General features: G+C 37.7%; 2 protein-coding genes across 2 annotated transcripts in view; one reads left to right on the top strand and one right to left on the bottom strand.

Moving 5' to 3' along the window:
- Positions 1 to 27,197, bottom strand: part of LOC142351907 (coronin-6-like) — a 560,192-nt gene that overhangs the window by 71,757 nt on the left and 461,238 nt on the right. The gene's annotated exons all lie outside the window — the stretch shown is intronic.
- LOC142351909 (26S proteasome non-ATPase regulatory subunit 5-like) overlaps positions 1 to 27,197 on the top strand; it is a 225,450-nt gene that overhangs the window by 181,716 nt on the left and 16,537 nt on the right. The window contains exon 2 of the mRNA XM_075404167.1: positions 20,419 to 20,679. Coding sequence (XP_075260282.1) covers positions 20,468 to 20,679 — 212 coding nt within the window. The 5' untranslated portion in view covers positions 20,419 to 20,467. The remainder of the gene's footprint in view (positions 1 to 20,418; positions 20,680 to 27,197) is intronic.

Here is a 27,197-nt window from a genome sequence, read left to right as displayed (position 1 = left end):
GAACCTAGTGGAACAAAAGAGGTTAGAACTTTTAATGGCGTCAACTCGTTGTTGAGGTTCGCTGGCTGTTTTCTTCCAGTTAGGTAATCCCTTTTTAACATGAAGAGAACTTTCGAGATATCAACTTTGTTTTACTTTGTCAAATTCTGTTTTAGAAATTAACTAACATGAGAGGATTTGTGCTGTTATCCGCTGCAATGTTTTCATAGATCAATGTTCTCATTGTTTTCCAAAGTATTGCCACATGAAATTGATTACAGGATGTTTCAAAAGTTTGCATTCGACGAAAATAAATTTATATTGCAGAATGTTTACTCTGTATCCTATATGTATCAGAAAATTTGTCTTTGGTTTTCACAGTTGATGTCGGGGAGAATCAGTTTTCCTATTCCGTCGGATCTGGGTTTTTTGGGCGCTCCGAAAAATCAATGCTGTATTGAACATTGAAAATATTGCTGAGGAGAACAAGGTCCTTAAGAATTTATAACTATAGAGGTGGGAGTTGTTTCGTCCGTAGAATCAATTTTCTGTTGTCTTCGTTACCACAAACCCACTTAAGCACGAGTTTTTTGAACCTCTCGAGTTTAGATTAGTTTGTCTTTTTGAGATCCCAGCACTGTAAACAATAAATAACAGGGATGTGCCAATCACTCGAAATAGATCCACTTCTCCTTGGTCCGCAAAACCGACGATTTGTTTCATTTCAGGAGAAATATAGGCTTCAGTGATTTTCCAACTCAGAAGTTTTTAAGTGATTATTGCAAGTTTGAGTTTATCATCAGTCCTAAATCTTTCAAAGAGGATCTTTCAGCTGTCTTAGCGCACCCGAGGAAAAACTTAGCTACTTCGTAGTTGCTTCTCTTCAAACTACCGGGAAAATTGTAAAACTCGAGAACTTCTTAGTTTGAAAGTCAGGCAGTTTTGCATACTCCAAGCACGCAGAATGGAGACAACTCTGACTGTCTTGTTGGAGTTGCGTTCTCAGCTCTATAGATCAGTTTCAGTCCGTGTGCAATTAGGGGTGTCGCGGAAGATAAAACAGTATAAGGCAGATCAATAATATAGATCAGGAACTGTAGAGGTCCTAAGACTGAAACTAGTGGAACAAAAGGTTAGAACTATTGGTGGCGTCAACTCGTCGTTGATGTTCGCTTGCTTTTTTTCCAGTTAGGTAGTCCCTTATTATCATGAAGAGAATTTTCGAGATATCAACTTCAGGAAATTTTGACGTGGGAAAGTTTGTTTTACTTTGTCAATTTCTTTTTAGAAATTAACTAACATGAGAGGGTTTGTGCTGTTGTCTGCTGCAATGTTTTCATAGATCAAGGAGAGACTGCATTGTAACTGCGTTTCAACCAATTTTTATGGAAGAAACCGAATTGGTTGATGTTTACGATTGATTTCAACAAGAGTTTCTGAAAGACAATTGATAGTAAATTCAAAATAATGATTGGCTTGTAGTTAGACACTTCTCTTTGATCGTAATTTTTGAATATTTTCTAGATTTTGAAGTTTCGTCTTACTTCCACATGCTTGGAAACTTCTTCAGCCTTTAGATGTTGTTAAAAAGCAAATTATTGATTTCAAGGGCTTTTCCACAGCTTCTTAAGTACAACTTGTGGTATTGCAACAGGTCTACGAGTTTTGGTCGGATTCAGGAAATTTAGCTCGTTCAGGACTTCATCTCCGTTTATTCTGACCTCCCATAGCATTGGTTTTCTGGTGGTTCAAAGAAACAATAGTTTCCGTCAGTTACTTCCGATGCAAACTACTTGTTGAACAGGGCTAATTTTTCATGGACGGTGCTGCCTTCTGCGCTTTTGGATTCATTTGTCATTTCTGGGGGTAGATTATCTTTCTGCAAGCTCCTCAAATACTTGAAGATTCTGTTCCTTTACCAAATTGCAAATGATTCAGGCTCGTAGAACTTCCTGACCGATTTCTGTAGTTCAAGGCAGTGAATTTCCTGATTAATCAGATGTTCAATGATAGATGCTGTTCCGGTATTAGCTGATTTCTGCTTGAGTGTATTGAGTTTGTTTTTGAGATTATTAAGTAGTTTTTAGGAGAACTTATTAAGTAGTTTTTTAGTTTTTGGCCATGGCACCAGTGTTAGAGAGTCCCTTGTAAAAGAGTGTTTAGCAACTGTTAAATGGCACATTACATAGGAGCTTGCTTTCAGGAAAATATCAATAATTTTTGCTTTCCAAGAACGGATACAAATTAGCATTTCATTTGACTGCTATTGGGGGACTGGGCTTCAAATTCCACAGCAAACTCTTCAAATATCTTCAAAATATTCTGGATAATGGTGGCTCATCAAATAACAAGATTGACATTGTGTTGTGGCACAGAATCGTTAGCAACTCAATCAGCGGTGACATAAGCAATAAATTCCGACCCTTATAATCAAGAAATTTAGTACAAATCTTGTTTAAAGTCAAACACCGAATTGGTGCTGTTTTGTATTTGAGACAAAGTCAAGCATGCAGCGTCTTAGCAGCAATTCAGAAGACAGGTATCTTGATTTTCCAAGCACAAAACCTTGTTTTGGAACCACAACCTTAGGACTCGGAAGAACTCATAGAACTAAATCGAAATGTGCAGTTTGATCGAAAATTTTTTCTAATTGTGCGCACACGTGAAAGAAAATGTTTGCGGCAGTTAAACAACAGCGATCAGAAGAAAGAAAAATGAGAAGTGATGACAACAGAAAGATAATCAGGAAGAAAAAAAAGCAAGAGAAATCAAAACCACAGGCAAAACGATCGTAATATTGATTCATTTTTCTTTTTTTTTCAATTACAGAGCGACTCTTTATCGGATTAAGTCCCGAAGAGGTGCGGTGGTGAAAGTTTCTAAGTTTATTTGTCAGCATCAAACCTTTCAACAACATTTTTGCCCTTCTTTTTCCTTTTTCGCTTTGCATATCTTTTCAAGCTTCCAATAAATAACCAAGGTAACGAAAAAAGTGGTTTTGGTACTGCAGTATTGCGCCCTCTAAAATAGTAAGCCATATCTTAATCTACCCTCAAACAACCTCGTACCCATTACACACACTGAGTGCTATTTACCAACCGTTCGTAGGTTTTTCATAGCAATCAAACTAAAAAATAACTATCTTTTTTGAAAAGTGCAGATCAATATAAGCAATCGAGCCGGCAACTGCCACAACTGCCAAAAAAAACTGAACAAGGGAAGGTTTATGTTTTTCTTTTGCACTAAAACAATGCACATGACCAAAAATGCACTCATTTTGACCTGAAAAGCTATGAAACACTCATCAACTGAAATCAAACAGGCTAGACGTCTATAATTAATGTGTAGTAACAAAAGATCAAGCGCCTCAAAAAGAGCATCAAAACGAGCTCAAAAACTTGAGAATGAAGAAGCACAAATCAAAAAACAGATAAAAGATTTCACCCAAAACAATCAAATCCAGTCAAGACATCAAAACTCTTATACTAATATTACATGGATTTCAAAAAGAGCAAAATTAATTTAATTGCCGAATTTTTTGGCCTCAAAAAATCAGACAAAATGTTTGTAAAACGCTTCTTCAAAGCCAAATCCCATCAACTAGGCATACGTATAAGTGGTTTTCTAGAGAAAATTTGGTAACTCTATGCGACAAAATGCATGCTGACATACAAGCAGATGACAAACCTCCGCATTTTCTGAAAATAGAAGAAAAGCGCTTGGAAAGTTTGACGCAAACAAAGGAGGAAACTGAACTCTCACAAAAAAAATTGAAATTAACCTAACTAGAGGCTTAGCGTTGAAAACTGCTTCCCTACAAAAAGATTATAAACATGGTGTTTTCCTCAGTTGCAAACTGTCGCCCTCTGAGAGAAAAAATGAAAATAAATTTCTATGTCAACGCAGAATGCTTATAAACGAATATGAAATTATTAGAAAGAGGACCTTCACATAAGAAAGCTAAAACTTGAGGTTAAAGATGGCAAAAGGTGTGTTGAATAAATAGAAAAAAAACTCGGACACTGCAACCGAAAGTGAAACTGAGGCAGATTGATTAAAAAGTTTAAATACGGATACAAATTAGCACTTCATTTGACTGCTAATGGGGGACTGGGCTTCAAATTCCATAGCAAATTCTTCAAATATCTTCAAAATATTCTGGTTAATGGTGGCTCATCAAAAGACAAGATTGACATTGTGTTGTGGCACAGAATCGTTAGCAACTCAATCAGCGGTGACATAAGCAATAAATTCCGACACTTATATTCAAGAAATTTAGTACAAATCTTGTTTAAACTCAAACATCGAATTGGTGCTGTTTTGTATTTGAGACGAAGTCAAGCATGCAGCGTCTTACGAGCAATTCAGAAGACAGGTATCATGATTTTCCAAGCACAAAACCTTGTTTTGGGACCACAGCCTTAGGACTTGGAAGAACTGATAGAAGTACATCGAAATGTGCAGTTTGATCAAAAATTTTTCCTAATTGTGCGCACACGTAAAATAAAATTTGTTTGCGGCAGTTTAAAAGCAGTGATCAGATGAAAAAAACGAGAAGTGAGGACGAAAGAAAAACGAGAAGTGAGGAAACTGAACTCTCCCAAAAAAATTGAAATTAACCTAAGTAGAGGCTGAGCGTTGAAAACTGCTTCCCGACAAAAAGATTATAAACAAGCTGTTTTCCTCAGTTGCAAACTGTCGCCCTCTGAGAGAAAAAATGAAAGTATATTTCTATGTCAACGCAGAATGCTTATAAACAAATATGAAATTATTAGAAAGAGGACCTTCACATATTAAAGCTAAAACTTGAGGTTAAAGATGGCAAAGGATGGATTGAATAAATAGAAAAAAATCTCGGACACTGCAACAGAAAGTGAAACTGAGGCAGATTGATTAAAAAGTTAAAATACCTTTTCCTTCAAAGTGCGATGAATCTTAAAACTAAAGCGGACTGTGAAACTAAAATTTGCAGGAAAAATTTCAAATTAAGACATCATTCACCTGACCAAAACCTGGCTTACCGTTGAAATACCCAAGACTGCTCTATTTTTCCGTCATAATCAATATACCAAAATCATAGAATTTCTCAACATTTCAAAATACACTACGATGGCGTCTTAGTTGCTATTAGATATCGTATTAAGCCCAAAGAATTAGTCCTACCCCAGTGCAAAAGGGACATTGTTATCTTCAAAACTATTACAAAACCGAGACCTACTCTTTTATGTAATATCTATAATCCACCTGACAACAATCCATGTAAATGGGATATTGATGATTTCAAACTCTTAATGCATGATATATGCAAAATCGACTTAAATGAAAACAAAATTTCGCAGATCAAAATTGCAGGCATTATCAGTTTTTTAAAAACAACCTGGAGACAAATCAGCTCTACTGACGAGTATAAAAATCAAGTACTTGGGAATTTTGTTGATACAAATTTCTCAAATGACGCCAATTCACAACTGGATGTTGTCCTAACAAATGAGCCAGAACCAATCATTCATTGCAGCTTTGATCTTAAAGTTTTCCTAAGCTGTAGTTTGGATAAAAAACCATGTTCTGATCAGAAACTAATCGGATTAAATTAGAAGCAACAAGAAAACTTGAAGTTTGAGAAAAGCACGTCAATATTGTTCAAAAAAACAGATTGCGAAGCTTTAAATAACGCAATAGATGAAACAATTTTCGACTCATTTTGCTATAATAATGTTAGTAACCTTGCTAAGCCGTGCTACGAATAGGTAAATTTGATCATATATAAAATCATCCCAAAATTCACCAAATATCGCTGTTTCCTGCCATTTTGGGGTATTTAAATATTTCTATTTTCTCATAAAAATATTAGCTAGTAAGGAAAGCAAATGAAAGATTCTAAACGTCGATTGAACAATAAAAATCAAGCGCTTAGAAAAAGAGATAAATAAGAACTGGAGGCAGATCTACGTGGGTTCGAAGCCAACGTTTCTAAACGCCAATAATTCAATTGCAAGCAAAAATATCTGAAATATCTGAAAAACCAGCATTATATCTGCAAAAATTCAAGATCAGTCTACGGATTTAGACAGAGAAAAAGCCAAATTTTCAGACATTTTTTTTCACAGCGTCTTCAAAAACTACCGGGCAGATTGATTTTGAAAACCAAAAAACTCAACAAATTTATCATCACAGAGACGGAAACCAATACCACACTTGCAAATAAGTAAATATAGTGGACCTCATAATACTGGAAGCATTATTTGGAAAAAATGCTGTGAAACATTGTCAAAAATCAAAATGGCTTCTTTTTCAAACAACAATTGAAATGATATTTCTCCTGAAGCACGAAAAATTAGTCAGGTGTCACCAGTTTTCAAAGAAGTAAACAACGCAGATGTTGAATTTGGTTAACTATGCTGCATCTCCACAGTGCCAGAAAAATATTAGTATTGACGAACTCTACAAATTCTACAAAACAAAATTACGCCTAAACCAATTTGCTTCACAAACAAAATAGATGAGCTGTAATTTCTTTTTTGCTTTTCCTTGATTCAGTCAAAATAAATTCTGATGATGAACAGGTTCTTGAATTAACCTTACTTTATATAAGTTTTGCGACAACATTTGATAATGTATGTCATCACTTACTACACAAGCTGATGGAAATGGAAGACAGTGGAAAAAACTTACGCCTCCTAAAATTGTACCTGGAGAAAAGAAAACAGTTTGTCAAATAAAAAAAAGAAAAATCATATCAAGTAGAAGTTACCAGCGGACTACTGCAAGGATCGATCCATAGGCCAATCCTCTTCCTGATTTTTATCGATGACATACCAGACATAAATCCCAAATTTGAAAGCTATGGTTCTGCCGACGACCTTAAGTAATTAGCCATGAAAAGTCAAGATCAAAACGCATGCGCAGAGCAACTCGACAATTTTTGTTGCTTAAATTGTATGGAAACAAACACAAGTAAGTGTAAACTTCTAAAGATGAACCAAATTATGAGCGCATTTTTGAGCAACATCAAATTTCAAGCCACGCAATTTACAAATTTTTAGTCACTGCGAAGAGATGTTCGACCTGCTACTCTTTATCAGTAATAAATTCTAAGTACGACCTGAGAATTACGTTCGAAATAGCCTGGGAATGCGACGACAATACAAGAAAAGGAGGAGAATACAATATGGTCGAGGAGAATACAAATTGAGCCAAAACCGTTAAAGTCCGATTAAATTTTTTTTTATCGTATAAATTTTTATATTGCATCGTCAACAAAACTTTTTGTAATTTGGAAGTGAATTGAACAAAAATACATTTGGCGATCTGTACTGGAATTTCTTTGCCAATAAATACAACTACGATAAGGCACCTCTATAACATTGTCTCTTGCGTATACAGAAACCACGGCGAAGTACTCAACAAGCAAACAATCACCAGCATCTACTGGGAATGCTTCACAAAAAGTTTCAATCAACTGAACAAATGTACCTGGCGAACACTTTGAAAATGTGGAACATGTAACAGCTGGAAAAAGATAAACTGAATTAGACTGATGAACACTGGGATTGACACCCCACGAGCGAAAGCCAGGAGCTTGTACTACTTTCACTATAATAAATGCTGTTAGTAGCTTATACAATCCGGAATAGGAATATTTTTTTAAAAAATGATAACAGCTGTAAGTATCAGTTGTAAATAGGCTAATTATTGTATAAATGAAAATATTCGATTTATATTTTTAATATAGTTCCTAGAATTGTTTAAATTGTGTTCTTAGGCAAATGTAAATACATATTTATTTTATCCTTTAACAACTTGTGAAACAGTTTTAACCTGACGATGAACTTTGTTCAAAAGCGTTTCTTTTAAATATCAAAAAAAATTTTAATTTGATAAAATGGTTTCTTCTTCATTATAATAAATGCAAATGGCGAATCATTTGCAAGTTCTCAAATTGCAATAACTGGAAGAAATTAGAATAAACTATGGCAACCTAAAAACCAAAAAAACTTGATGAGATACATTCAGAGCTGTATTCAGATGTTCAGATTGGTCTGAACACCCTTGAGGCGATACCTCAAAAACCTTGAGCTTTACTACTACTAGATAATCAGGAAAACTAAATGCTGACGTGGGACAAACTTAGCCAATATCGAACGAGTATCTGTTATATACCTATTTGGTATATAAATTGCAATTGGATAAATTTTGTATAATGTTCGGAGTAACTATTATGTGATCACAGTAGATTTTTTTTCCCAATTAACTAGCTGAGTTGTTAAATAGCCAGGAATGGCGTTTCGCGGTCAGTGTTCGGTGTACGTGGTCGGCAGCTCAAGCTTAAAGAATTGATCAGGCTGGAAAGTTAAATTAGTAAATCAACTGTTTCATATCTTTACTAATTTTCCTCTCTCTCTCCTCTGTTCGAGGTTTTTCTCTGTATAAATACTTACACAAATTTTGTTTACAACAAATTCAACAACATAAACAGTTTTCATTCCGTGTACACTTAAAGCGGATGTATTTCTTCACTTTAGATATAAACTATATATAGAATTTAAATAAACAACTTGGTTGATGATCAATTGCAGCTTCTTAATATGGTCATTAGCTATATAAAGTTAAAACTAAGAAAAGCAAAATGTTCTTTCAGTAGGAACCGGACGTTACACTACCCGACTTTGTAAAATTTTTCGTAGAAAATTTTCGAGGATATATACTGCTATAGGATGACGAATCTTGTTTTTGAGCCTCGAGGAAAGCTGCGCTTTTTCTCCTGATTTGCTTAACTTCTTTTTTTTCGATTTCTTTTTCAATTTTTATGAAAAGCCAATCCAGATTGAATTATCCTGTTGATGAGTTGAATTGAGTTGATGAATCCAGTGGGAACATAAGAGAGGGGTGTTCCCACTTAGATTCTAATAGTTTAGCTTTTCTTTGATCTCATTGCGGGAAGTAAAGTTGTATTGGTGGAATTGTAAAAGGAATTTCACATCTATGAATTTTTCAGCTACAAGAATATTGGATTCCTCATTAAAAATAATTCCTCTTGATAAATATTCAGGAATTTGTGAGCTTGATGTTGGCTGAAGTAAGTAAAATATGATCAGGCTTATTATTAGATGGACTCTCATTGTGTTTGTTGTCGACTGTTTCAATCAATAGTAATTTATAGCAAATTAAAGTGATCGGTTGATGACATTCTTGGCTAATGTTTGTTTGTTTGTCAAACATGTTGAGTTAAATGTAAATCAAGGTTTCAGAGATCATGTGTTTCAATCTGACGGTGGGTCAATTTGTGATATCTTGTTGCAAGAATGGTACTTTTTATCCGGCGCTCGGAATTTGGTCCCAGAATTTTGCGCCTCAGTGCCCACAAACTACAGTTTCCGATGATCACTATTAATATTCATCAATTCAAGTTCTTATTTCAATGCTTGTGACGCTCTTGATGATTGTTATAAGTGTCTTGCTGTTGTTAAAGTTCAGTTCACGATTTCGGAGAGGCTTTTTCGTTGTTGCCGAGCACTTTGGATAGAGGTTGGGACAGAGATAGAGCGATAGCTGACCATCTTGCCAGATTGTAGAAAATAAAGAAGTATGAGGAATTAGAAACTGTAGTTAGAAAATATACTGACATCGTACTTTTCAGCGTGTTGACTGAAAACACAACTAGGTAAATTTAGCAGTCCGCTTTTCGTTCTGAACTGTTTGTTGCATTTTATTGACTTTATTTATTCAATTTACCAATTCCGTTTCTTTGCATTGGAGTTAGTTTTTCTGTTTAAAGAGTTTGGGGTATTAATTGCTGTTCGGTTGAGGTTGCATAATTGTTTTGTAGTAAGGGTCGCCGGTTTGTTATATGAAATTATAATTTCACAAATAACGTGTTTTTATAATTTATTTCAAATGCCTTGTTCTATGAGTTTAACTGCCTTTGGCAAACAGTTTCCAAAACAAGAGAGTTGAATATCGGCTGGATGGAAGCGTTTATACAGAGTTAACGGAAGAGGTTTGAAGACTTGGAAAGAAGTTTTCGATGAAGTGCGGAAGGATAATGAAAGCATTGTTAGCCAGTGTGGTGAGTGGTTTAAATCGCCTATAGAGATTCAGAACCAAGAGTTGTTCACGATCGATAAGGATTTTCAGAAAATGTTGAAGATCTGCAAGAGCATTGATAAAGTTGAAAAGGCGAGAACAAGTTTCAATAATGGCCGGGAAATTAAAGGAAATGTACGCGAAATCGAGCACGACGATGTAAAGTTCAGGCAAAGTAAAGCCTGGTCGTTTCCTGTTGACAACTTATGTCAGTTCTTGCCACCCTCCGAGATTTATGAAAGTGCTTTATCTGGAATTTTTGGAGGGGGAAAATGGTTTACTGAATTTCATATAGAGTCATGTGGCGATGAGTCAGTTTCTGTAACGATGTTCGGAAAGAAAAATTGCATATATGCGGAGAGAGGGCAACCAACTGATTGGCCTGTGAAGTCTTTGAAATCCATTAGCCGTTTTGTTCATATGGCTGTGAAGGGGCCTCCTATCGAATGGGGAGATTGGATGTATTTCTGTCTAACGAGAAAAGACAGTCTATTTGTTCAGCCTGCTTTAGTTGGACACGTTGTTTTGACGATTGAAGGACCTTCTTTTGTCGTTGGATGGGAGGCTGCCTGTGCTTCAGATTCACAACGTTTGGCAACTGCTAGTAGCAGATATGCGTTTGGCGTTGGGACTAAAGAGCAGAGACTTTTCCGTTTTTTGGCTTCTGAAGAACAAGATGTACTTCTACCTCAAATTCCTGGTGATTGTGGGGCAGAGTTGGGGCGCGAGAAGGCTGTAACTGGAGCAAAAAAGAAATGGAATCCCAAGCGAGGACAAAACCCATCTTCTGCGTGTTCAGATGTCCCTTCAAAAGAAATAGGAAGAAAAAATGTCAGTATTGCGATTTTATGTGCAATTTTTGTCATAATTTTTCTTCAATTTGTGTCACTTGTGTTGGTTTTTTCGCCTTCTGTTAGTAAGAGGAAGCATGCTCATTGTAATTCTCCGTTTCAGCCCATCTGGAGAGCATGAGAAAGTGGTATAAACCTGCTAAAGCGTCTACATCAACGGCAGTTAGAGATGATTCGGATGATGCCTCTTAGACAGCAATTACTAAGGTTCAAACTTTTGTTATTTGTTTGGCCACTTTAAAACATTAAGTTAAACTGAGCGTACTTGAATAAAGCCCATGAACAACTGGACACGTACTGTAATAGTTAAATTGGTTCTATAGGTCCAAGTTGCTCTCAGAACTTTTCGTCGTTATAATCGCATTTATGGGATTTACTTTTAAAACTTTAAATTTACGGCCCAAGACTTTGGAGCATGGTGGAGCAGCAATTTTTTGTTCTATATGATTGTGGGTATCATATAAACATTTAAGCTTGATGGATTTTCAATTTCGATCTTTTTTCGGAGTAATTGCATTTTTTCCGAATTTCGTGTTTTTATTAATAATCCGGAAATCAAAAAGTGATGCTGTATAATATTTTTCTATTTTTTATATTCTTCTATCATAAAAACGTATTTAAAAAGTACTCAGCGCAAATTTTGTTGGCGTTTGAAGCACTCCTTGATACGCAACTTGTGATTCGTTAATGAAAATTACCCGGATTTCGGAGTTTTGCATTTTGTGGATCTGTCGCTTTACTGCCATTCTCAGATTAGCAGAGGCTCTTTGTCAGATTTTCATCTAGTCTTTTACTTTTACAGCAAGCTTATTTTGTTTGTTGATGCTTCGTATAGTGAAATTTTTTCTCTTTAGGCTATTTTTGCCTTTTTTCCTCAAAAGTGTGTTTTTACGTTTTCTGTATAATTGTTATAAAAGAGGACCACTTGACAATAACTTGAGCCACGAGCATGTTCTGTGGCAGCATGTGCCCACATATATCAGATTAGTGACTCGCTATGGGTTATGGCTTGGAGATCAGATCGCAGTGACAAATTGCGGTCGAAAAGTTGATTTTTTGCTCATTACCTAGGTTTTTTTGGAGTGTAAGGTCAGTCTATTGACTCAAATCAATTTCTGGTGGGTTTTTAGTGATAAAAGGGCAATAAGTTCACCGTTTTGCTTCACGAATTAGTGTAATCATCTAGGGTGCTTGGTTTCGTCTAACGGGGGTAGATTGTTACTGCTCGGTGGTGATGGAATTTATGACTTAAAGGCTGAATACAATGTAATGGCTCCGTTTCCGTTGAACGGTTTTTTGGGTATTTTAGCTGTTAATGGATCCTAATCTTCGTTCCAAACCTGGTTTTGTAGGTGCAACATTTGTCAGAGGATTTCCGAATTGCTCTGGAGGTCGAAAAGGTTTGAAATTTTTGATTTGGGTATCTGCAAAACTTCTCGAATTGAATGAAACAGGGTTTCCGGGTTTAGCTTATCTAAGCCACATTACAGTCTTGGCAGCCTTAGGCTTTCCATGTTATACTTTTCAATTATATATTAAAGGTTGTAGAGTGCTTGTAAAAGAGCGTAGTATGTTAGCTTGTGGAAATACCGCGCTTTTGTCACTAAATCGAAAATAAATCTGTTATCAGTGCCACCATAATATGTAAGTACTGGGCCTGTTGGTAATCTAGATTGGTTTTTTGATATTTGTTGAAAAGCAGGGTATTACACCGACACTGTTCTGGCAAGATCTTTTCCGGTCGGAAATCTGCGTACACGCAATGTGCCATTGATATTTTAGATTTGACGATATTATCAAAAATGTGCAGATAATTTCGTCAGTCTTCTCGCAAAAGTGTGTTCAAAGCTCCAGAATCAGCATTTGCTTGATTTGAGTTGGAAGTGCTGGCCTGCGCGTCAGCTGGTGGTCTTTTTGGTGTTTCAAAATGCTCGACTTGACTTGGTCAAGTTTTGTTTCTTTTGTTGGTACAGTTAAATGCTTTGTCCCTCTACAGAAGTCTAATATACTCTGTCTCTTGTTTTATTTTTTGCGGCTGGATGATGTACTTTGCATGTACTGAGGTGATCAATCGGATGCCACCTTAGCTCCTTCTGGGCTATCAAGGCGTCTTGCTGTCAAGATACTCGTTTGGATAATGTTATCAAAATTAACTCGTTTCGGGTGCCTTGGCTTGCTTGTTTGATTTATTGGTTCCGTTGGTGTAATCTCTCGGTTTGTAACTGAACCATTCTCGTTCAGTTCGTTTTCAGAAAACGGGCCTGCCAATTCTCTCACTTTGTTTTCGTTATCGCTACTTAGAGGACTTGGCACTGGCGTTCCTGGAAGAGATTTTCTTAGTACTGGAGGAATAACAATAGGTTCTGGTAATGGTGGTGGTTCTGGTATTGCTGGTGCAGGCATAATTGGGGGTCCTATGACTCTTCCGTGAACTGATGCGGTTAGTCTAAATCTTGTTCTGGTTGGTTGTTTCTCATTGGTTGCATGCTGTGATTGTTATGTTAGTATTTCTGCCAAATAATCGTCAAACAGTTCTGGCTCTCTTTTGTCATCTTTGCGAGCTGGGTCTCGTATGAAGTTTTTTGGATCAATGTTTTCAATGTCCTCCATGTCGGTAAGGGGCTTCACTGGCTTCAATCTTATTCGGTGTACGCATTGTGTGAAATGCGTTCCTACTTTTCTAATTATGTAATTTGAGTTAGTTAATTTTTTTCAACTCGATAGAGCGGTAGCCACATTTGTATTGATTTAGATTGAAACTGCCACTGAGATGTGAACTTTGGATTCAAACAGAAACAAAAATTCTTCAAGTGGCTGGGCTAACGCTTTCTGATCATAATAACTGCAGTACCGTTGGCATGATTCCAAAAGTTTTAATTTGTTTTCAGAAATTTTTTCAACAGTGGATCTTGTAACGCCGTAACAAAGTCTGAGTTTGTTTCTACCGCCTCGATGGCTTTGAAGCGTAGATCAAGTGGTTTAACTGGTTCGCGGCCGTGAACAAGTGTTTTTGGGCAACATCCGATTGAATTATTAAGAAGTATTGTGTATAAAAGTAGCAAACGGAACGTATTTATGCCAGTCGTTCCATTGTTCTTTTGAGTTGATTTTGATTATTCGTTTAAGTGGTCCGTGTGATCTCTCATTAGGTCCAATAGTTTGTGGATGTTTTAATGCCGCATGTTTTAACTCGATTTCCAACACTCGTGTTAGCTCATACATAAGTTCTGACACAAAAGTAGATCCCAAATCGCTTACAATTGTTCGTGGCAAATAAGTGTGATTAAAGAAAATTTTCACCAATTCTCGTTCAACTGTATCAGTGCACCCGTTTGTCAGTGGCACCGCGAATATGTATTTTGAGGAGAACACGTCGATGCCACTTAGGACATACTTATAGACCGGGGAGTTAAATGGTCCGACTAAATCAACCTGAAGCATGTCTCAATCATGGAAATGATTGCAAGGACAATAATAACTGCAGGGGTGGCTGAGGTGCTTCTCATTGAATTGTTTTAATTGCAGACATGTTAAGCAGTTCTGTATAAAGTCGATGAGGTGTTCTAAGAAGCCGGGGAAGTATAACCTCTGACGGAACTCACGAATGACTTTAAGAATTCCTACGTGTCCTGCTGTTCTTGAATTATGAAATCTGTAAAGAACTTCTCTCCACAGGTGTTTTGGCAGGTAATATTGCTGAACTTGAATGTGTCCAATGTTGTCATAAAGCTTTCTCTAGAGCACGCCATTCTCGACTCTGAGCCTTTTAAATTGTTTACGATATTTTCGAATCGCCTTGCATTCGTATGTTAGGTCTGGATTAGCATTAGTCTGTTTCCATCTGATTACTTTTCTGATATCTTCATCTTTCCTTGGTTCTGCCCGGAGATCGAGTATCTTACCTCTGTCATTAATATCGTTAATTACGTCCAATGGATTAGCATATTGCATTTGATTGATTTCAGGTTTTCTGATTTGTGTTAATCCTTTAATTTCAGTCTGATGGGCTATTAAGCTAAACATATTGGTAATAAAGTCCACGGGCTTTAAAATGTTCAATTAAACGCTTGTCAGTTGAATCTATGAACGCTCCTTCCGGATCTACTGATTTCAGCGTTGCATCTGGAATTTGGGCTGACATGTCGATATGTAGTTCTTTAATTGGGATTTTGTCGCTCATTTCCAGCGAAATTATTGCTAACCAGTCCGTTTGCATTCTGGATAAGAAATCTGCTGCATAGTTGGCTCTTCCCGGTATGTGCTTGATTACCAGACTAAACGAGAGTACTCCATCGAGAAAATTCCACAGTGCTGGAGGTATTGTTTTTGATTGGAAGAACTGTGTAAAACTTTTGTTTTCTGTTAGCACAATTATAAGATGACTGGAACGCCATAAAAAATGTGCAAAATGGTCCAGGACATAATAAAGAGCTAGAGTTTTTTTTTATAATATATCGAGAACGTAAATTGGGCTGTATTGAAAAGGTGTGAACCAAATGCTACAGGTGCAAGTTTTCCTTAGTTCTTGATTTCGCTTCATCCACATAATCTTCAACCATTAAAACAAAACCACCTGCTTCGTAATAGCTAGCCTCGCACAACAACACATATTGTAAGCCTGGTTTTGGCAATCGCAGCGTCATTTTTGTCGCCACCAGAAGATCTTTTTTTAATATTTCGACTTTTTCATAATGTTTTTCTGTAGGTTGGATCTTTGCATCTTTTCGCAGTAACTGGTAAAATGGTATAAGCTTCTCAACGAGGTTGGGGATAAAATTTTTGAAGAATTGGATGAATACTATTAACCTTTTCATTTGTTTAGTTTTTTGAGGCATTTTGATTTTGTTCAGAAATTTAGTTACTTTTTGCGACTCAGGTGAGATACCTTTTGCTGATATGACGTTTCCAAGGAACTTCATTGACTGAGTTGCAATTTCCCACTTTTCAGGCCAAAGCTTTAAACCAGATGGTCTGAGACAATCGAAAACTTTCTTCAATGCTGGTATTAGGTCATCAAATTCACTTACAGCGCAGCCTATATCATCCATGAACTGGGTGCATATATTTGCTGCTAAACAAGGGTCCAAGCAGTGTCTTATGAATGAGCTGAAGCCAGTCACCTTTTTTCCTAAACCCTGAGCAAGGCATTTTTGTATTCATAGGTCCTGGAGGCAAAATTGAATGCAGGTAACTGAATTGAAAGGTCGTCGGCCATTTGCACGCAAAGATAAGCTTGAGAGCAATCCAATTTAGTGAACAGAGTTTTGCCCACAAAATGGTTTGTTGCGTCTTGCATGTTAGAAATTGGAAAATTTGCGTTAAGATAGTCCGTTTTCAGCAAATGATTGACTCTGCGCAGTTGATTAGAATTCGAAGCTTCCCCGATTTATTTCTATGGGCAAAGAGTGGACTGCTATACTTAGATTGCGGTAGTGTGGTTAATAATCCGTAATATGCATGAGAACCAATTCAATGTAGAACTCATCGCGGAGGTGTATTGGCGTTGGAGGACCTTGAGTGCAAACGGGCAAGTAATGCTCTGACGTTAGTTTGATATTCAATTCTGTGTTGTACACGACGTCATACCCGTTTATAGAGAAAATATCATGGTATTCAACTAGTAACCTAGTAACTGCTTTGTCTGTTGTCACTGTTCCCTAACTAGTGCTGTGTTTTTCCGGGGAAATTTTTCTAAGCATTGGATTCTATCGTCTGTACACTTGATTGGATTTAATTTTTCTGCGCGTTGTAGCCTTCTGATTTGGCCAAAGGATTCTTTTTGAAGGGGAGGTAACTGATCCGGATTGCTACAGGCTTATGGTGTTGGAAACCAAAGTTTCTCATATTCAGGTTTCGTTTGCTGTGGCTGGTTCTTCCCTTGTCTGCAAAATTTTGTATCAATTGATTTATTTCTGCTATTGTGCTTTCTGAGAGTTTTTGTTTGGAAAACGCAACCAACTGAGGGTCGATAACAGTTAGGTTTTGAAATTGTTCAGCAGTCATAACAGAGAGTCTGGCAACTTCAACTTTGCTTGCTAGTGTTATTGGGTGGTCTGTAATGTTGACTGCAGCCATTTGGAAGGTGTTTTTTTACCCACTGTGCTTAGCGATGATGTAAAGGCTAATTCTGTTTCTTTTTCTAGCACTTCGTTAGTGATTATTATTCCGCTTTGGTCGTCAATTTTAAGAGCTGATCTTAGTAATTGGCATTCTAGAATTGAATGCTTATTAGGCATAATACTAGTTTTCTTATTCGTGCAGTCTGGAATTTTTTTTGGTCGAAGCAGTCTTCTTGGCTAGTTTTTGGCTTAATTTCATTTACTTGTACTGCTATATCATTGAACTGAATCAGTTTCTGGGCTGAAAGAATAGTTGTTTCGTGTTTTTTTTGAAAAAGGGGTTTCCCAGTATTATTGAATTTGCAAAGGGTAGCACAAGAAAGATTTCAGTAAAATTTTGGTGCGCTAATTGAAACGATATCTCGACCTGACACTTTAAATCAATTGTCTGGCCAGCAGCCATTTTCAATTGTTTCCATTGCGGTGCCTCTGTTATCTTTAGTACTTTTGTATTTGGGTCAGTTATCAGGTCCTCATATGTTTTCTTGCTAATGACATTTAAGGCGGGGCGGCTAATTGATGGGGAAATTGTAATCTAATTTATGAGAGTAGTTATTTATTCGTTTTGTTACATTATTTAGTGTTAATAAGGATGAATGATTATACTGTGACTGCTTATTTGGCTCGTTTGTTTTTCTATTGGGTTGCTTTAGAAATTTTTTGGTTTTCTTTGGAATGGAAATGAGGTACCGCGGGAATTGCCTCTGCCTCGGCCGTAGCATTGGCTCGCGATGTGGTTTGGTACCCACAAATATAACAAAAAGCTTTACTTGCCTGCGTAACTGGAATATACGGTGTTTCAGGCAATCTTGTTTTTGTTTGGAAATTCTGTTGATATTGGTAGTGCCTAGATTGGTACGGTTGATTGAAGCGTGGTTGGAAACCTTGCAAGCTTGGGCCTCTGGGTGAAAAATTTGGTCTAATAAGTCTACCTCTTTTCGAGAAGCCTGTTCTGAAACTGCCGGTGAATGGCGTCGTACTGCGGACCTGTGAGATATGAGTGAAAGGTCTTGGCTGGTTTATGTTCTGGAATTGATTGTTGTTTTCAATTGTGTTTGTGTCTATTGATGAGCTTTTGGCTTGAATCTTTTTGTCCTTGTCCTTGAGTTGTCGCTCCATATTTTCCTGGTTTTTTGTTAGTTTGGAGAGGGCATTGAAGAGGTTTTCCGATAGACAAGGGCTCACTTCATTAAATCCATCTTCTGGGTAATCCACTTTTGGACACATTTCACGAATTGTCATTTGTTGTCTGGCAAACGTACATAAATCTTGCACGGGTGTTGAGGGAGGTTGTTCCTTTTTTTTTGACCTCAACCAAACTGGCATTGCTTTTATGAATATCCATTTCACTTGTTCTTTTTCATGGACTTCAACTGCTTTTAAGCGGGCCGCTCGTGTTGCTGTTTAACTGTCAAAAGGTGTTTGTTCAGCTGCTGCAGGTGCTTGATCGAGATCCGCTTACGCTAATGGGGCCACTTCCGGAAGATTTGGCACAGGATATGCTCGTTGCGCTGTTTTTTGTAGGGTGACAAGAAAAGTTTTTCTGGAGTATCTTTTTTGAATCAAATTTCTGTTGTTCGAACTTCAAGATGCGGACTTCCTGCAACTGCACATTACAAAAATGATTTCTCAGCGCTGCCAACGTTAAATCGATGTTCGCTTGTTCAGCTGCTGCTGGTGCTGGATCAAGTCCTGCCAACGCTAATGGGGCCACTTCCGGAAGATTTGGCACAGGATATGCTTGTTGCGCTGTTTTTTGTAGGGTGACAAGAAAAGTTTTTCTGGAGTATCTTTTTTCAAATCGAATTTCTCTTGTTCTCAGGATTTTTTATGCGACCAGTGACTGGCAATCATTTGATGTAGCTCTTAAGAAAAATCAAGAGATCTGGACTGAAAATCAATTCCCAACGGAGTGGTCCTCCAGTATTGTTAATGAGACGTTGGATAAAATAGTCACGAAGGAAAAGGTCACAGCAAAACCACCCCAAAATGAACAACATCTTAAAAAAGTTAAGTCTTAACAATAGGGAGCCTAAACCTAGGGTTTTTTTCAATACAGAGGAAATATCACGCAAAATTTTGCAAGTAGACTGAAAAAATTGTGTGATATTCAAATCATTTTCACAACAATAATTCTAAGAATTTGCTTGCACACCCTGAAATCACCTTTTGATAAGAATCTGAAATCCCATGTGCTATATAAAGTTACATGTAATGGATGCAGTTCCATCTATGTTGGCCAAACCAGCCGACATGTTACCACTAGAACTTCAGAGGATCAAAAGAAGGATTCCCCTGTTGGACAACACCTTGTTGATTGTTGTGGTACAACGCATAACGTAAAATGGGAGATTCTTGATGCATGTCGCGGGGTTGAAAAACTAATGACGATAGAAGCGATCTACATCAAAAACCTGAAACCGCAATTAAATACGCGCGATGAATATCGGGTCGGGAAATGACATTGAAGTACTAGTTAAAATACAAAAATTTGACTTTTGAAGTTCAAAAAATATTCTGGTACACGTTAACTCGAAATTTTGTCAACCCCAAAAAGTAAAAAATAAAAACAGATAGGAATGAAAGTAAAAATGCCTTTTCAGGAATAGAAAGCATTATTCCCGGGGTTTTCATAAAATCCGGAATAAAAAATGAATTGATTTGTAATAAGTGTAATAAGTGTAAATAAAATGTTGTAAATGTGATTTTAACTGTAAATAATTTCAAAATTTCGATGTTACTTTAACTCATTTCTTAGAATTATAGTCAAAGAAAAGTTTATATACTTTGTTAATGATTTCATTTAATATTTTAAACCTGACGATGAACGCAATGTTCGAAAACGTTCGTTTTAGTTAATCAATTTAAGTTTTAATTTACAATTACTTCTCTGCATCTTAAATTAGTAAATCAACTGGTTCATATCGTCACTAATTTTCTTCTCTCTCCTCTGTTCGAGGTTTTTCTCTGTATAAATATTTACATTAATTTTGTTATACCAAATTCAACAACATAAACAGTTTTCATTCCGTGTACATTTAAAGCGGATGTATTTCTTTACTTTAGATATAAACCATATATAGAATTTAAATAAACAACTTGGTTGATGAATAGTTGATATGGTTATTAGCTATATAAGGTTAAGGCTAATAAAAGCAAAATATTTTTTCAGTAGAAACGGGACGTTACAGTATCGTTGTTGTTGAGGACTCACTGCAAGCTGGAGGGTTCTCTCTCCCTATATCTTCAATGTGGGTTAAATGAATATTTTAAGATCTGTTTGTGTCCTTAATTGTGTTTGCTATTTTCTCATGACATACTGCTTTTCGGGCAGTCGAATGTCTTTATCTCGATTTACTAGTTTCTTCCAATTGATGATATTTTAGATGACCGAGTTTGATGAAGATTGAAGAATGAGCTGAACTGCATAGAAGAATGATAGGAGCCCCTATTGTATCTTTGTTAAGCGAGCTGCCTGCTGTTGATGAGCAGAATAATGAAAACAGAGAGGAAGGACTGGAGAAATTGAAGGCTATCAAAAGTGCTTTACATGTTATGAAAAATGCTGAAATAAAACGGCAGCTCAATTCTTGTCCAGCAAATTTAAACATAATTCTCAATTACGTTCTCGCAATCAACTCGTCAAGGTAATTAACAACGAGTCCTTTATATGCATTTTTGTTTACTTCGATAAAACAATTTGTTACGGCTTGCCAGGGAATTAAGATAATTGATTGGCGTTGCTATTACGCCTGAAAATCAGGGATTTAGAAAAGTTAATTGGAATTGCAATAATTGGAACGATACAAATAGTTGCCCAATAATGGGAGAACATTGAAGCAATATTCTCCCAGTTTAGAAACCTGGAAATAGAGAAGTTCACAGATTACAAATTTTTGTCACAGATCGTACGTAATTTGACATATTTTGGTGCCGAGAAGCTTTTCATCTTAGAAACTTTTTGATATAAATATGAAAAAATGGCGAAATAAAACGAAAAATGCCAACATAAAACGGCAGCTATCGCCTTTCCCCCTCCTCTTTCGGTGAGCATTCCAAATTTTTTATTCAAATAATTTTTGTAAAGTTTAATCCTTCACACTTGATCATACCTAAGACAATTCACACAAGTAATAACAATTTCATTAACAATTAAATATTAACTTGAATTTTGCGCTTTATAACTATATTGACTCCAGCCCTTTAAAGAATTGCATAATGTCCCCTGAATTTAATAATGTTCTCATATCTCGTATATTCTGTAAAGATTCAGTGCATTTTTTCTCTGATGGTAATAGCCTATTCTCCTATATTATAAATTTTTGTTTCTTGCACTTTAAATCTTATCTCGAAACCTGTCAATGATGTTCATCTCAGACTTAACTTCTAGCCCTATGTAGCCTTCCTTCCTCATGTCGACCCAGTCTCACTGTAGCCAGTGCCAGCGACATCTCAGAGGTGGTGGTATATGGCGCGTTTACTGTGATTATATAGTTGTAGTGGTTTGGCCTCTAGCCCTGAGTATTTTGATGGTTTCGAATGCCGACACTGCATCGCCAAACGCGCTGCCTAAAATACATCAATCGTTACCATCTCATCCTCCGCTGACTCTGTAAATCGTGACATCCTCTTAACCAGTCACCACCCCCCCCCCCCCCCCCCCTCCCTTCATATTGGACTTTTCAGGGCAAAGTCCCATCAACGCTTTCCAATACAAAATGCAAGAGTACTACAACAGCACAGCCCACTGGGTAGCACAGTTCTTTATTGTGCACAAGAACAGAACAGGGTATAAGTTTGGATACACTGAATGAGCTACTCCGACCGATAGCCGAAAATAAGCAACATGCAGAGTTTGTCCTCTACGCTGCCATGCTTTTTTCCACATCTTATACTGCCCCGCACCAAGAAGAATAGCGACGGTTCTGCCAATAAGACCATTAGCAGACGACTCGAGATGTGAAGCCAAGGATGAGTAGTTGAGCTGTTTTCTGAAAGCGAAGCCCATCTGCCACGACTAACAAAAGCTTCAAAGAACAATCAGAATGAAGTGCGCGACTTCAACCGCCTCATGCACCAAGGTAAAGTCTCTAGTGCTATCCGCCAGCTAGACCCAGATCATAAAGACGAAGTTCTATCTCTCAGTCAGGCAATAGGATTGTCCACTGTTCTAGATATTCTCAAAGTAAAGCGCCCAGCTGCAAGCAAATCCGACCCCTGAAACTCGGATGTCGAAAATCGCGATCTTCCTTATCATCCTTCAGTCTATAAAAATACGAGCACAGAAAAAGTCAAACAAGCTGCATTAAAAACCCTTGGTAGCCATGGACCCTCAGGCCCTGATGCTGACGAATGGCGTCTTCTTACTTCTTTTGATAAATCCTCTACCGATCTTTGCAAAAACTGGCGGGTCGAATTGCCACCGAAACTTTACCCCCACATCATTTAGCCGCTTACAATGCCTGTCGTCTAATCCCGCTCGACAAGTACCCCGGTGTCAGACCTATGGTAATAGGCGAAGTTTTGCGTAGAATAATCGGGTGATGTATTGTACCGTGTGTCAAACAAGATGTGCAAATTCTAGGAGGCAATACCCAGTTGTCTTGTAAAAAAGTGCGGAATATAGTATGACAGTCACAGGCTGTGATCGTGTTTTAATGAAGACAATAACGACGCACTACTACTGAGCGATGCTTAAGAATGCGTTCAATCAATTGAGTAGAAATCTCGCACTGCACAACATCGGGATGTGTCCTTCACTCACAAACGCTGCGAATAACTTACCAAGCACCATCTAAGCTGTTTGTCGAGAAAGACACCATTTTCTCTCAAGAAGGGACAGCTCAGGGCGATCCCATTGCTATGGAAATTTCAGGCATAGCCGCCTACCGTTGATTAGTTTTTTTCAAACCGGCAGCATAGTACAGAAGTGGTATGCAGACGATGGCTCTGCTGCCGGAAAACTAACTGAACTCCGACATTTTTTTGATCGCAGTTGTGTCAGTGGCAAGCCTTACGACTATCTGTTGAACGGTCCTAAATGTCAGTTGGTGGTTAGAGAGTCTAAGCGGGAAGAGGCGAGACTAATCTCTGCCAATACTGATGTTGAAATCACCAAAGGTACACGTGTTTTAGGCTCGTGATTGGTGATAGCTCTTCGTGCTCTAATTTTTCCCTTTCTTCCTCGCTTGAATTTACATCTATGCTTGAGAAGAAACTCTCATCATTTGCGCAAACGTCGCCACAGGATGGTTTCAGGTGCTTAACGAAAGGCGACCACCAGAAAATTGCGTACCTCAACCGAACAACGCGCGGCTTAACCGACGCCTTGACGGCCGTGGAAACAACTCTGAATGGGAAACTTATGCCAGCCATAACCAGTCTCGAACCCCCGGATGGAACTGTTCGGAGTATTTACGGCCTACCTTTGCGCCTGGGTGGGTTGAATATAGCTAACCCTTCTGCAAGTACGTAATATTTTCGACTCGATTGACCTCTCCGGCCCCCTATACCACCATGACCCTATCCTGGTTAGGCTCATTCAAAATAGTTTGCAGCAGGATAAAAAAAATAGCCCGAATTAAAGAAGAGACAACCATGCTAGAAAGTCCGAATGAAGCATTGAATCAACAGACAAAATACTCTTTGGAACTCGCTTCACAAAAGGACGCTTCTAGCTGGCTAAGTGCCCTGCCACTCAAAAAGTACAATTTCTGCCTAACGACGTTAGAGTTCCGAGATCGACTAGATTTACGATATGGCCGCGAATTAACGAAGACGCCAAGTATGTCCACGTGAGAAGTTCAAAATCACGCATGCCCTCCGCTCTGCAAAAAGCAGGTACACACACATCAGCCATAACAAAATCAGACACGTTCGCGGGTTTGATGAGAGAGGTTTGATATGATTTGAAATAGAGCCAAAGCTTCAGTCACTTCAAGGAGAATCCTTTCCACGCAAACAATGATGACGACGCTTGACTGGACATAAAAGCGAATGGACTCCGGGAAACTCGATTCTCTGGGACTTTTTTCGATGTCTTGTTTTCAACCCCTCGCATCGTCATTCCCGAAAATCATCAAAGATTCCTACTCATCTCACGAACAGCTGAAAAAACTAAAATATGAGACCCGCATTAGCAAAGTTGAAAACAGTTATTTCAATCCCCTAGTTTTTGCCGTCACTGGTGGTACTGGCCCCTCCACCACAAAAGTCATAAAAAGGTTAGCCGAAAAAATAGCTGATAAGAAAAACGAACGATATTCAGACACCATCAACTTAATCCGAAGCAAGGTAAGTTTCGCACTTCTGCGAAGCTGTCTTTTATGTCTCAGGGGATGTAGAGCCTCCAAGAAGTCATACACTCCCGCCGATTTTTCTGTCTGCAATTGTTGAAGAAGGAAGGCTGCATGGTTCATAATTCAATCGCCTCTAATTCTTCTTATTATATACTTGACTACCTCCTATTTGTTTAACTAATTTCAATGCTAAAAATAGCTATTGGATTCAGCTTAAGTCAATTACCTTGATAAAATCCATTGTGTTTACCTTCTGTTTGACGATGCTATGAGCATGCATGTTTGCGGTAAATTTAGATACGCTGCTGTGATGTTTCATAGTGAGGGCTCACTGTTCTGTCCATTGGGTGGATCACACCCCCGTTTTGTTTTCATATCTCAATGCCAAGAAAAGGATTTTTATATAAATATGGATTGCTTCAGATAATCTAACTGTTTTTTTAGCTTTTTGGGTAAATCAAGGCAAAATTGTTTTGAAAATTACGCAAAAATTTAATGATATAAATTCAAATTTAATTGATCAATAATTGCAATAATTGATTTTTATGTTATGACAATCAAATTAATTGATTGTTTGTTCCTCTTTTGTCTAGCCAATTAATTTATCAAAATTCATGCTAACAATCAAGTTTTTGTCATAACTAACTAACCGATTTACTGACTGGTTGTAGTAGTTATAAAAGACAAAAGGAGAGAAACGACACAAATTGCAAAGTAAGAGGCCAATGAAACTATGCAGAAGCAAAAAGTTATTAAGAAAAGGCAGCATCATGTTAAATCAATATGGCAAAACCTCAAGTTGAAAATCATAAATGCTGTTCTTAAACTTTCATTGTTTAATTTGCTACCCTCAAGCAGTTCGAGATGATCCACTCCTTGCGAATGTGCTGAGTGGGGATATTGTCCCTCATCATGAGTACTCAACAATCCCACCGTCATTCGAAATTGGTATGCTGATAATGCTAACGCAGCAGGCTCTCGATTTATTTGACAACAGTCAAGAAATAGGACCCTACTTTGGATACCACGTCATCAAATGCCACCTCATTGTTTGATCTAAGGACATTGATGAAACCAAGAAATAATTCGCAATAGATGCTGTGCAACAAGCTAACCTTTATGATAAAAAGAAACCAGTTAACTGAACAAAAATAAGCAGAACTTATGTCACCAATTATGTAACTCTCAATTTTCAACGACAGTTAAACAACTGTTCACTTTGCCTGTCTGTGAAAGTGGTACCTAATTTTTTAATCGAGATGATTGAGCTCACGAATGCGGTTGGGTTATTAGAATTACCACCCACTTAGTGAATGTCACAATGAAGCATATAAAGACCAACGTGTGTTCATTATGAGAAAACGTGAAAAGGTGACATTTTGAATAAAACGCAAGTCAAAGAGGATGTAACCCTAGGCATGGATGTAAACCCATGGAACTTCTGAATTTTGCATTTGGAAAGTCCTTGCGCCACTGTTGCTCATTCCTTACACGTTCCAACTGGTTGTTACGTGCTCTTGAACGACTCCAAAAAAACTTGTTTTAAGAAGTATGCGAATATATTGAGGTCGAATCATTCCTCCAAACTTTGGAAATCAAAGAGCAACTGAAAAGAGCCATTGGGCAAGCATACAAATGAATATAAATTTTAAACAGTGAATTACTGACGGAGAAAGCTACCCACATTACGCTAATTTTCCCCCTTTGGAGGAGTAGGCCCATCTGCCTCTAAAGGTTTATAAAGGATAGCAGGAAAATTGCGTCAAAAAGGACTAGGCAAATGTAATTTTGATAAAAGAACAAAGATAAGCTTCACTTTTTGCCAAGTGAAATCATATGAATTCGAAATCATATTGGAGTCAAACATTGACAAACTTCTGTGTCTCCAAAAGACACATCTCTAATATTTTATCCTCTCTGGACGTAACCAAGTCGCGCCTCCACGGCAAACCACAAGCCTTCCTATGGTGCGGTTGAAAGTGATAGCAAATCTGAAATTGTTGATGTTTACACAGATTTGTCCAATGCATTTGATAGTTCGTCACTTTTGCCGATTTGATATTTTTTGAAGAATATTGTCGATATTGGTGTTGGTGGTTGTCTGCTGAGAGTTCTCCTTGGCTATCTCAGACAGAAAACAGTGCGTACGGGTGGACAACATGTGTTCAGAAGCTTCAGATGTGACGAGTAGAGTACCGCGGGGCTCTCTTCTCCACCTTTTTATTCTGCATTTTCTTCAACGATCTCCCCGAAGCGCTTGTCTCCGCAGAACACTTTTTTTGCGGACGCTCTGAAACAGCTGTCAATAGGAGATGCCTTCTGGAACTCTCATGATGATCTACACGCAGTAGAAAAAATGGGTGAGATGGAAGGAAACAAATGAACCTAGCCCAAAAGGTGCCCCGGTTGAGTTGCAGCGAGATCAATTCGAGCTGAAACTTTCGGGTAACAGACTGCAACGTAAGACTGCAATCGGTGGATATCCTCTCTACGTGTACCTCATAATGCTGCGTAACTCATTTTGAGGTACCGTCTCACACCAGAGAGCAAAATATTGCGTAGCATGTACAGAATTTGCAAGGCGAACGGATGTCTTTACATGCTACGCAGTATTTTGCACTCTGGTGTGAAAGTTAAGCTTGGCGCGTAAAAATCGCTTGTACTTCGAGATTTCTTTTTGGCTGCGTGTCACCGTAGAGAAAAGACCTCAGTGAAATTGAGCGTCTCCAAAAATGTTGTGAAATGGATCACTGGGAACAGATATACCAGCTACATCAATCTCTTGAATATTGTTCCGTTTCCGATGATTATCCAACTCACGTGTTTTTTGTCTTTGCAACTGTTGGATGATAAAAACTCTGATCCGA

Source organism: Convolutriloba macropyga, chromosome 13, assembly GCF_964194025.1.
Source record: "Convolutriloba macropyga chromosome 13, txConMacr16.3, whole genome shotgun sequence".
Taxonomy (NCBI): domain Eukaryota; kingdom Metazoa; phylum Xenacoelomorpha; order Acoela; family Convolutidae; genus Convolutriloba; species Convolutriloba macropyga.
Note: the sequence above shows the minus strand (reverse complement) of the source record. Positions and strands in the feature narration are given on the sequence as shown.